The sequence below is a fragment of the Delphinus delphis genome, chromosome 19, assembly GCF_949987515.2.
Source record: "Delphinus delphis chromosome 19, mDelDel1.2, whole genome shotgun sequence".
Classification (NCBI taxonomy): Eukaryota; Metazoa; Chordata; class Mammalia; order Artiodactyla; family Delphinidae; genus Delphinus; species Delphinus delphis.
This window is the reverse complement of record NC_082701.1, coordinates 16,343,846-16,356,387: the sequence shown is the minus strand read 5'-3', so window position 1 is coordinate 16,356,387 and position 12,542 is coordinate 16,343,846. Positions and strand designations below refer to the sequence as shown.

The 12,542-nt window shown below is 36.9% G+C and overlaps 1 protein-coding gene across 6 annotated transcripts in view; it reads right to left on the bottom strand.

Annotated features, from left to right (window-relative positions):
- CDC27 (cell division cycle 27) overlaps positions 1–12,542 on the bottom strand; it is a 58,849-nt gene that overhangs the window by 40,708 nt on the left and 5,599 nt on the right. For 2 of the 6 annotated variants that reach the window (XM_059997002.1, XM_059997003.1), the window contains exons 1-2: positions 9,142–9,430; positions 6,514–6,589 (exon numbers count right to left, since the gene is read on the bottom strand). In XM_059997002.1, coding sequence (XP_059852985.1) covers positions 6,514–6,589; positions 9,142–9,186 — 121 coding nt within the window. In that variant the 5' untranslated portion in view covers positions 9,187–9,430. Of the gene's footprint in view, positions 1–6,513; positions 6,590–9,141; positions 9,433–12,542 lie in introns of those variants that run through there. The other 4 variants (XM_059997004.1, XM_059997006.1, XR_009516956.1 and 1 more) reach the window with 3 other exon arrangements.

The window sequence follows — 12,542 nt, the reverse complement described above, 5'->3', positions numbered from 1 at the left end:
AGGAGCTTAAGCTTGCATCCTTCAGGGACATTTCCATCAAATGGGAAGATGAATTAGTCCCTCAGTGCTTTCACACACACAATATTTGGTATAAAGATACCAAATATTGTGTGTGTGATTTTAGTGTCATACTGCAACTACTTTTTTGAAGTGTGATGACTTAAAAACTATATGTTTAAGTGAGATTATAGATTGGAGGTTTAAACAAATCTTAAGCTTAATGAAACTATAAGATAGTGAAGTAAATCCAGAACAACTTGAAGGGTTGTAAAACACATGGAGAGACATGGGTGGTTTTTGAGGCTTCCCAGAAATAACTTGACAGCCCCAAACATAGCTAGTGAACCAGCAGTAAGTGGCTATAATAAATCTAAAAAAGGTAGAGTACTGACAAATAGATTTCATCTGGAACAGTAACGCCAACTGACTGACAGTGGCTGCCTCAAGTACTAAACTCAGAAAAATTTTAAGGTTGATCATGGCTTTGCCAGTAAGTGTGCAAAGATCAAAATACCAGGATCTGGAAATAGTTATAGATGTCTGCATGACATTTATTTGCCATCCTTTATTAACAGCCTTAATTAAAATATGTGATTGGGAATTATATGGTGCATAATATACAACTGGCCCTCTGTAGCTGCAGGTTCTGCACTTGGAGTTGGTTGAATCTGCAGATGCAGAACCCATGGGTGGTCCTGAGATGGCTGTGTTTTATAAACAGGAATAAAGTAAACACTGATTCCACAAAGTTACTCTTAAAGTAATACTGATAAATCAATCATGTACGAGTTAAATTAAGGTACATCCATGTGATTAAACACTCTACAGCTGTCAAAAAAAAAAACTGACAAAGATTTCCAGGATGCATTGTTAGGTGAAAAAACAAACAGAAAGTTACAGAACAATACTGAAAGTCCTCTTCTTACAAACAGGTTAGGCTTCAAATATAGGTTAGGTCATTTAATATGAGCCCAAAATAATTAAGAGGAGCTTAAAGCCTGCATCCTTCACATACATTTCCATCAAATGGGAAGATGAATTAGTCCCTCAGTGCTTTTAAATCAGACAGACACCTCTTCTTCATGTTGGCTTATAATCTAAATGAGCAGCCTTTTCCAAAATGCACCAGTTTTGGTAAGACTTAAAAAAGTCTGTTGAGGTGAGTGTTCTCTACCTAGCCTTGATAAACTCTACAAATACCACAGAGAACTCCTTAGAGGTTAGAGTACTCTGCTTGCCACCCTCTCAAAAACTCTGATGTTATAAGTATTCAAAGGGCATAAAACCTATGGAATCATCTATGATTTGTGATACACATTTCATCTTTTTTAAGATTTTTTTTGCTGTGGACCATTTTTTAAAGTCTTTATTGAATTTTGTTACAATATCACTTCCGTGGGTTTTTTTGGGTTTTTTTTAAATGTTTTGTTTTTTTGGCTGCAAGGCCAAAATGTGGGATCTTAACTCCCCCACCAGGGATCGAACCCACACCCCTTGCATTGGAAGGCAAAGTCTTAACCACTGGACCACCAGGGAAGTCCCTACACATTTCATCTTAATTATCTTTTAAGTTCTCCAGTATATAAATAATCCAGTATAGCACATGGATTAGAGTAATGACCCTACAGCCAAACCGCTTGAGTTCGGATTTTCGCACTACCACTTATTAGCTATGTGACTTATTAGGGCAAGTTAACTTCCCTGACCCTCTGTTTTTTCATCTGTAAAATAAGGATATAGTGATACCTACTTCTAAGTACTTAGTGCTGTTAGAATTAAATGAGTTAATATATACATACTTTGGATAGCACCTGACACATAGTAAGAGCTCTAGGTGCCATTATTAAATTATTATTATTGACTTTCTAAATTTGCAATACCTGAGTAGTCATCTGACATTCATGTGGGGTATATATACACGACACTGAGCCACAAACTCAAGTAATTCCGTTTTATCACTTTTTTTGCTGTTTCCAAATGCCTGGGCGCTGTACTTTACATATATGATTTGTTCCACCCTTCAGAGTCATTTCTGTTGTTGAACACTTCACCTACATATACAACTTCAGTATTTTAATACTATTCTTAATTTTTATTTTCTCTATATTTGTTCACCTCCTAAACTTCAGTACTAACTGGTTTTATACTTGTTGTATATGATGGGGGTTAATATTTTTTAATACTTTGAAAATATGCTTGGAGTAAATACACCACAGATAAGAGGGCTGGAGGAACTTTTAATAAGGCTCCTTAGTGTTTGAGGGGGAAATGACAATACATAAGGAGAAAGCAGACAGCCAGATTGTGCAGGGCTTTGCAAGCTATGTAAAGATTTAGGGATAAATTATTATAGCTATTATAGATCTCTAAAGCGTTTTGAGAAGGAAAGTAAAGAGAATGGGTTGATTTGGGAGGGGGAAAGGGAAGCGGCAGGAAAGAGTAAATATGGGAAGATCAGTTAGGAAGCTTTTCTAAGACATATTGGTGTCAGATTACAGTGGGAACATTATGAATCCAGTTTTGCATGAATTGAGTTTGATGTATGTGATATTTGTGCGAAACATCTAAGTTAATGCATTGAAATAGTTGAGTCTTGGATTTAAAAAGTTCGTTGGGAAGATGAGAGTCTTAATTCACTAACACCTAACGAAAATGAAAACTATGATGATTAAAAAAAAATAGCATTGGGAGTTCCCTGGTGGCCTAGTGGTCAGGATTCCAGGCTTTCATGGCCGTGGTCTGGGTTCAATCCCTGGCCAGGGAACTGAGATCCCGCAAGCTGCACGGCATGGCAAATGAACGAATGAGTGAATGAATGAATTGAATATATAAATAAATAAAGAGAATATTAAAACAAAAAAAGCATCATATTTTTCACCAGTAAGAATTTAATGATGACAGTAAAAGAGTAGGCCAATGGGCCAGATATCCTTTCTGTCCCCCCATATGACAAAGTGACTTGAATTTTTAGCAACAAGATAACATTTATCAAATTTTCCACAGGCAATGGCCTAAAAATGATACAATATGCCATATCTTTAGAAGTATTTGGAAAACTTCCCTCAATGATGACCTTAACATAACTGTGTAAGTAATTTTTTTTAAATGTTGCCATTTGCAGTCACATATTTCTGTGAGTTTGGGCTCTCAATATAATGGTTAAGACAGAGAAGAGAACCAGATGCTGAACCTTTTACTCTGATTCAGTTCTCTTCAACTAAGCCCAATTTATGGAGATCACTATACTCAATGCAATTTCTACATCTGGCCCATTAATCATTAAGACAGGTAGAAACCTGGTGAACAATGGTCTTAGTTCCTTCATTTCTAAAATGGTAATAGCAATGTCTGTTTTATAGGATTGTTGAAGACTAAATAAGGAATTAATATTAAGTACTCAGAGTCCTACTACACAGTAAGAAATCAATCAATGGTAGAATTACTGTTATTATTATTGAGCTGGGATAGTATCTACTCCCATTGCACTTAAATTCTAAAATCTTCCCTCATAGAAATATAGTCAAACAGAGTACTTAGGTTCTATATTGAGAGAAACTAACAATGAGCAACTTTCCAAGTGTTAAGCACTGTATCAGACACAGGTAGTAAGAGGATTAAACAGCTTTATGTGGATTAATTTGGAATCCTGCCTCAATTCTATGGGAAAACCTGTTCATCTAAATTTGAAACCACTAATTTGCAATCTTTTGGAACCTAACTATAATAAACTAGAAACTGCCTACCCTTTAATAAACAAATTTAAAAAAAGAAAGAAGTATAAGTCAGCAAAAATGGGGGCTTGCCTAGGTATCAATGAAAATATATATAAATAGATTATCCACAATCAACCTTGCTTTTACATAATCGAGCAGAATAGGGCAATCTATTATATTACCTTCTTTCTAAGCCTCTCACTGTTCTAAATCTTTTCATTTGGACCTCAGACTTTCTGCTCAACAGATCTTCCCTCACTTTCCTCACTGAACTCCTGTTCTCCCCTGAGGACCTGTCGGCACTCCCAAAGGGATGCTAATTCCCTCCTATCCCACAGTAAGGTTGGTTTCCTCCTTGCTTCTCACAACTTTTTCCAAGCATTACCCTTTGTCCTTCTGTGAAATTCCTTCCTCCTGAGATTCATACCTTCTCCTTATAACTCTCAGTTACTAAATTCAAGACATTCTGCTTCATTAACGAAAGAATTCTGCACCTCATTCACAGTCTTCCTCTCCTAAGTTATTCTCATATATCTCCCAATTCAACTTCATCTGGACTTCCAGTACCTCTCTAAAACCTCTTATTTACCAATCCCTTCCTGTGTTAACTTTCCTATGTAGTTTACATTTCCTGGTCCACATCTTGCCTGTATTCTTAATGTTCTTATCCCTTGTCCCTTTTTGACACATGCCTAGCAAACCCCTAATATCTACCTTCTATGCCTGCAGTTGGGTTACTAAGCACTTTATTTGAGTAAAATCATATAACTGAGCAGAAAGGTTCCACTACTAGTTCATGCAGACACACAAAAAAACTCACCTACAACCATAAAAAAAATTAAAAATTTTGGTAAGTAATCCAATGGGAGGTTACTCAAAAAGTGGGAAAACTGAGTTAAACACTGGAGTAAAAAGAAGGCAGCACTGTTCCTGGTTAAGAAGGCTTTAAGATAGTAACATGTCAGTACTTGCTAAATTAATTCATAGACTTATATAGGTCCGCACTGATCAAAATATTTGTGAAATTTCAAAGCAGTAGTAAAATACACATGAAAAAATAAAGAATTAAAAAAAGGGTAAAGACTTCTTAGCAAAGAAAGAATTGGGAAAAAAATGATGGAAGATAGGCGTTATTAGATATTAAAAGACAATATAAAGTGTTAATAATAAAACAGTATGATACTGAATTAAAAACAGAAAATTAACTAATGAAAGAAAGGAGAGGTTCTGGGGACAGAGCAAAACATTTTTTAAAAATCTAATACATGAGAACCTGTTGTATAGCACAGGGAACTCCACTTCATTTTACAGCAGAAACTAACACAACATTGTAAAACAACTATACCTCAATAAAAAATAAATAAATAAAAATTTTAAAAATAAAATAAAAATTTAATATAAAACCAAGTAAGATACCATGTGGGGCAGGGGGGAAATTATTTAATAAATAACATGGACCAAACTAAGTAATAATACTATGATAAAAATTTTTTAAATATTTTATTTATTTATTTATTTGGTTATGTCAGATCTTAGTTGTAGCAGAAATTTTTAAAAACTTTTTTTAAACTACCAAGAACTGTATGTTTATTGAGTTGCAGAAAGATGACAATTTTCCAGCTATTGGAGCAATAGGAGAAAGTTTAAATGACACAGCTGATGAGTTCAACTACATAACAATTTAAAATACCAGATTAATAAAAATCAATAGAATTAAGATTAAAAGGCAAAGAATCTGGAGCAAATATGCAATAAACAAAGATACAGCTCACAGAAATAGGAATACATTTAAAATAAACACTTGAGAAAATACCCAGAATCCTTCACAGTTATAAACATGCAAGACAAAATACCTCACAATTTTCCAGTAAGCAAAAATACATAATAATGGTAAATCTGATATTGATAGGACTATGAAGGAAGTCTTACACTATTGGTGACACCTTGATTATCACACCTCTCTCTGCTGGGTTATCAACTAGGCAAAAAGTAATTTGTTGTAGAACTGATCACACCTTTTGACTCATAAATTCCATTTTAGAGTATATAACCCAAGGAAATGACTTAAAAGAAAAGTTGTACATAATTATCTATCTTAGCATCTTAGAAAGAGGATTATAATAATTAATGACAGAAACAAAACACACATTACCAGCTAATGTTTACTGAGCATTTATTACCATGCCAGAAGGCTGTGCCAAATGCTTTAAATATACTACTTCATTCTTCAATTCTATGAGACAGTTACTATTATCTTTACTTTGTAGATGAGAAATCTGAAATAATCAGACATTAAGTAACTTGCCCACAGTATACTACTGCATGTTTAAGTGACAGGGTTAGGGTTTGTACTAAGGCTGTAGGCTCAAAACCCATGCTCTAAGCCACAGAATATAGACTGTAATAAAAAACCTGGGAAAAAATACCTAAAGACGGGGAACATGATTAAGTAAACCATAGCATAAAACCCAAAGCAACTCTACACAGTTATTAAAAGTAGCATATAAGGAGCTACACAGACACTCGGAAATATTTTTATGAACTAGTGTCAATCATAAAGATAAAACAAAAGTGATACCCAGGGGACTTCCCTGGCGGTCCAGTGGTTAAGACTCCGTGCTTCCAATACAGGGGCCACGGGTTCTATTCCTGGTCGGGGAACTAAGATCCCACATGCCGCGTGGCGTGGCCAAAAAAAAAAAAAAAGGAATACCCAGAATCTTGTTACAGTCATAAAAAGTGATGGAATTCCATATATTTTATTCTTTTACAGTTCTATAGAAATGAACAGATTACAAACCTTCTGCATATAGTCGCTCTGCGAGGAAAACTGCATCTCTGTAAGCATAGTGGTTTAGTGCTTGCCATATAGCAGCCTGTAAGTGGAGGAAAAAGAACATAAATATACAAACATAGAGAGTTTCAAGGTAACTCTTAGCACAGAGCCTTGCATATAATACTCAAATTAACATGTCTAAATTAAGTAATAAAACCTCACTGCCCACAGTGCAAACTCCATAACATATTAGATAAGGCTCTTCACTGTATGGCTCCTAACATATCTGAATTTACTCACTCAACTCCCCATGAAATTTTAGACCTCTGTGTCTCTGTACTTCCTTTTCCTTCACTGGGGAATGTGGGCTCCTTCACCTACCTCCTCTTATAAATTCCTCATCCCTATAGACCCAGCTTAAATAATATCTACTTCATAAAGCTTTCTTCACTGGAGAGCTCTAATATTCCTTTATTCAATAAATATTTACTGAGTGCCTACTATGTGCCAGCACTTTCTAGACTCTAGGCACACAATAAATAACAAATAGTTTCTGTTCTCATAGAGTGCATTTTAGTGTTACTCCTGTCTAGATCAGTGGCTATCAACCCTTTCTTGTGGTGCTCTACCTCAAATCCACTGAATCACAATCTCTGGAAGTTGGGATTGAGTTTAGATATCCTTATTTTTAAACCTTTTTACTGGTAAGCATTCAGGGTTCAGAACGATTCTTCTACTTTCTAGGTAAGTAGTTCCGTCTCCTTTTACAGTATACTCTTTTGAAAAACTTATAAAGCTATGGACCTCCTCCCCAGAAAAAAGCACATGGACATATATACAGAAAATGTGTATACAGTGTGTGGGGTTCACAAATATCTTGGTTCATTAAGAATCACTGGTCTAGCTGATGGGAGACAGTATTAGAGCCCAATACATAAAAGGTGTTCAATAAATATTTATGGAATTCAATTCAGATACTTGAAAGGGGAAGAGACAAGTAACTGACCCAGAAACATGCTTTCTCTTTTGCATATTAGAGACTACAGCAGTACTAGTGCCTTGAGGAGCACTGCCGCTGCCAGGACTAGGAGAGGTACTCCTTGTTTGAAACTCAAAAAGTCTTTCACTATACAAGGTCAGAAACGTTGGGTAAGTATACATGAAATAACAATTGTACTGGTAAATCAATCTGGGTAAGTTATGGATTTAAAAGATTTTAATGGGCTGGTTAGTGAATCTAACCATCATTTATAGAACTGCACATAAAGAAAAGTACCTAGGGTCTATCCCCTCTTTCCTAGTCCCAGTCTGTAACAGAATCTTCTTTCCTGTAAACTTTTATTTTCCTAAGTGGTTTTTCTACCTACAGGCTACAATGTAATCCATCCTGTCCCAGAATTCCTCAAACAAAAACATCATCACTGCTAAACAGGAGACAATAGTGAGAGGCTTGGGTTCAAATTCATGTTCCATGACTTACTAGTTCTGTGTCTTGGGCAAGTAACAATGTCTCTTAAGACTCAGTCTCTTAATTTAAAACATAAGACTCCAATAAAGTACACAATGGTTCCTAGCACATACCTAATAATTACTCAATAAATTTTAGCTGCTGCCCTCATCATTATCACTATCATGTCTTCTTCCCAGATCAGAACTTGCTAATGATTCCTCTTGGATAGCCCCACAAAGTTTACACAATAAACATCTACAGAACAAAGCTCTATCAGTCCCTAAACATCAGCTGTATTTTCATATTTCAGAGTCTTCACCTCTGTTTGGGCTGTCCTTTGTCTTTAACTTCTATCTCCTGAAATTTGTCATCCTTTCTTCAAAATTCAGCTTACATGGTCTCTTCCTTTCATGAAGCCTTCACTGATCTATCCCATGCAATATTAATTACTCCATTCTATGAGGTCCTAGACAATTTTGTTTATACTTTTTAAAAAAATATCAGGCTTTTTATTAGATTTGGTTATATTATTTGGTTAACCAGGTTGCAACTTCTTGCGGGCAAAAGCCAGATTCTATTTTTCTCTATAATTCCCTGGTTATCCTACTTAACTAAGTTATTTCCCTAGTTATCCTAGATAACTGTCTTCAAACATAGAGAATGCTTGGGCTTCCCTGGTGGCGCAGTGGTTGAGAGTCTGCCTGCCGATGCAGGGGATACGGGTTCGTGCCCTGGTCCAGGAGGATCCCACATGCCGCAGAGCGGCTGGGCCTGTGAGCCATGGCCGCTGAGCCTGCGCGTCCGGAGCCTGTGCTCCGCAACGGGAGAGGCCACAACAGTGAGAGGCCCGCGTACAAAAACAAAACAAAACAAAACAAAAACATAGTGAATGCTCAATAAAGTTTGTTGAATGAATGTTTTAAAACTCTGAATCTATTTTCCACTTACTGACCTGTAAACTTTTAGTAACCCAATCTGGAAGTAAAATATAAGATATTCCTATAAACATTATTAAAACATTAATGTTGGCAATATAAAAAAATACAAAATAACATCCAGCTGTTTCTTCCTTGATACAATAAGCAAAACATTATAAAGGAACCAAGAATCTGGTAAGGAGATATGGGTCAGTCTGACCGAGGGGTTGGAATACATCAGATTTGGGGGCAATAAAATCTCTCAGTGGTGTGATCTATAAATACCTGGAAGATAACCAGATTTTTCTGGTAAATGGCAGCTGAGATCATGTCTCCATACTACTTGGATCATTTTCCTTATCATCTTATTCAATATGCCTGCCACCTCTGAAATACATCATTCATCCATTTGGTAAATATTGAGCATCTACTTTGTTTGCTATATGATCCTGATAGCAGTAAAAAAAAAACAACAACATAAAAAACTTAACCAATTTGAGAAAATCAAGTTCTTCCGGTAGGTTACACAAAGCCTTAACATTTTGAATTTTCAGGTATTTACTGACAATGAGAAATAAGTCGGGTATTATTCTACAGGCACCTATCTGGTCATTGTCATTGTGCTCACTGTGCTTTTGTTTTCTTATCAAACAGCCAGAAAGCTGAACCTTTGAACAAAAATATGTGGTGTTAGCAAGGAGTGAATATAATAGCAGGTTTTAAACATACTACAGAATCACTGCTATCTAATCTGTATTTCCTCTATACTACAACACAACAAAGAGACAGATAAAAGATAATGCAATAAACTGTGTTTTCCTCAGAGAATTTCAACATTTGGATAGAATAACTCAAAAAAAAAGTCATTCAGAAAACAACAGCTAAAGGGTATTCAAACCTAATGTGACTCAATGATTTCTTGAATACTTAATATGATCTCCACACCTCAATCCAAGGCAGATAAAGATCCCTCAGACACTAATCTAGATGACCAAATCAATTCTCTTGACCTTTAGCTTTAATCATCTGTAAAATAAGGATAACAATACTTACCTCTGAGATAAGCCTAGCACAGTGACTGGCTAAATTCTAAACCCCCCAAAGAACTGATCTGGCCTTCTGGTGTTCTACCAGACCATATATGACCTAGGGTTCTGAAACTATGCCTATAGGTATCTTTCAAAATGATACTCATTTATTTCATTTTATTAAAAAATTTTTAAAATTAATTTATTTATTGGCTGCGATGGGTCTTCGTTGCTGCGCATGGGCTCTCTCTAGTTGCAGCGAGTGGAGTCTACTCTTCATTGTGGTGTTCAGGCTGCTCATTGCAGTGGCTTCTCTTTCTGCAGAGCAAGGGCTCTAGGTGCGTGGGCTTCAGTAGTTGTGGCACACGGGCTTAGCTGCTCCGAGGCATGTGGGATCTTCCCGGACCAGGGCTCGAACCCGTGTCTCCTGCATTGGCAGGGGGATTCTTAACCACTGCGCCACCAGGGAAGCCCCGATACTCATTTAAATTAGGCAACTGCAGTAATAATGAAAGGAAGAAACTTAATAAACATTTACTTTTTTTTTTTTGGTGTGGCATGTGGGATCTTAGTTCCCCGACCAGAGATCAAACCTGCGCCTCCTGCATTGGAAGCGCAGAGTCTTAACCACTGCACTTAGGGGACTGCCAGGGAAGTCCCCCAAACATTTACTTTTAAAGGCAGACCATTTTTTCCCTAGATTACTTTAGGAGTGTCTTACTTAGCCCCTCTGAATTCTTTTTTACCCTATGATCCATTCTCTCCCTATGAGCTTTTCACAAGTCAGATCTGATCATATCACCCCTTTGCTTAAAATCCTTCAATGGCTTCTCACTGTTCTTAATGATAAAAGCAAAAGCCACCAAACTAGGCAGTGTGGTATAGTCTGTACCTACCTCTTCTGTTCATCTTGCATCATATTTTCTCATGCTTTCCATGCTACCACAACGACCTTCTTTTAGCTCCTCAAATCTGCCATGTTATCCTTCTGCCACAGGTCCTTTAAACATACAGTTCATTTTGCCTGGCACACCCCCTTCCTTTCCTTCAAAATATGCAAATTCTAGTCATTCTTTGGACTTCTTTCCCAGGGAAGGCTTTTTTAGGACACCCAGATGAGGTTAGGCATCCTTATACACTCTGATGACACCAAGTACCTTTCCTTTGCAATACTTCTCACTGTTTTAATTTTACACATATTTAGAAGAGTATGTGAATAATGTCTTCCTCACTATAATATAAACTTTAGAAAGGTAGGGACTACATCTGTTTTTGCTCACTATATACTCCCAGCATTTATTATGTACTTTTTTTTTTTTTTGCGGTACGCGGGCCTCTCACTGTTGCGGCCTCTCCCGTTGCGGAGCACAGGATCCGGACGCGCAGGCTCAGCAGCCATGGCTCACAGGCCCAGCCGCTCCGCGGCATGTGGGATCTTCCCGGACCGGGGCACGAACCCGTGTCCCCTGCATCGGCAGTTAGACTCTCAACCACTGCGCCACCAGGGAAGCCCTATTATGTACTTTTTAAGTAGGTGCTTTAACTAATGTATGGTGAATGAATAAACAAATGGCCTTTGAACTCTGGCAGTCCTCCCACTGTTAGCATTTTATGTTAGTCTTAGCCTTAAGTTTTTCTGTATTATTATATGTCCAATAGTTAAGGATCTCTGGAAATCTCGAAAGAAACTCCATGGTACATAGAATTATTTTTGTAATGCAAATAATTACCACCTAATTACTCCTTTATAAAATATGGGGATTTCCTAAGAACCTACTAAAAGAACATGGTGAAGAGAAAGAATATACCCAGGATTTGATGTTGGAGACCTGTGTTCAAATGTGTGTGCCAGCACTTTCAGCAGTGTGACTTTGGGGAATTATTTAACGTTTCTCAGCCTCAATTTCCTCATGTGAAAAATGGAACTCTATTTTTGGACTTGTGTGGGTTAAATGAAATGATATGGTGCTCCTGGTATACTGACTGGCACACATTAGGCACTTAAAACCTTTTGCTTTTCCAGCTCTTAATATAAACAAATTCAATAAATATAATTTATAGTTTGTGTTATGTAACATCTCTCATTATATCTGCCACAGTTGTTTATTTTGTAACATATAAGCCACACACACACACAAAAATAGATTCTGAAGAACCTAGGGCCAGGACAGGAATAAAGACGCAGACGTAGAGAATGGACTTGAGCACACAGGGAAGGGGAAGGGTAAGCTGGGGCGAAGTGAGAGAGTGGCATGGATACATATACACTACCAAATGTAAAATAGACAGTTAGTGGGAAGCAGCCGCATAGCACAGGGAGATCAGCTCGGTGCTTTGTGACTACCTAGAGGGGTGGGATAGGGAGGGAGGGTGGGAGGGAGACGCAAGAGGGAGGAGATATGGGGATATATGTATATGTATAGCTGATTCACTTTGTTATACAGCAGAAACTAACACACCATTGTAAAGCAATTATACTCCAATAAAGATGCTGAAAAAATAAAGTAAAATAACTAAAAAAAAAAAAAAAAGACCCAATGATTGATTCACCAGCTACATTAGTGATATTGATCACCACGAAAATTTGGCACATTAATATTGTGGCCCAAAACTCCTAGAACTTTGACTTTCTGTCTTTTTAAAATTAAATAAATGAAA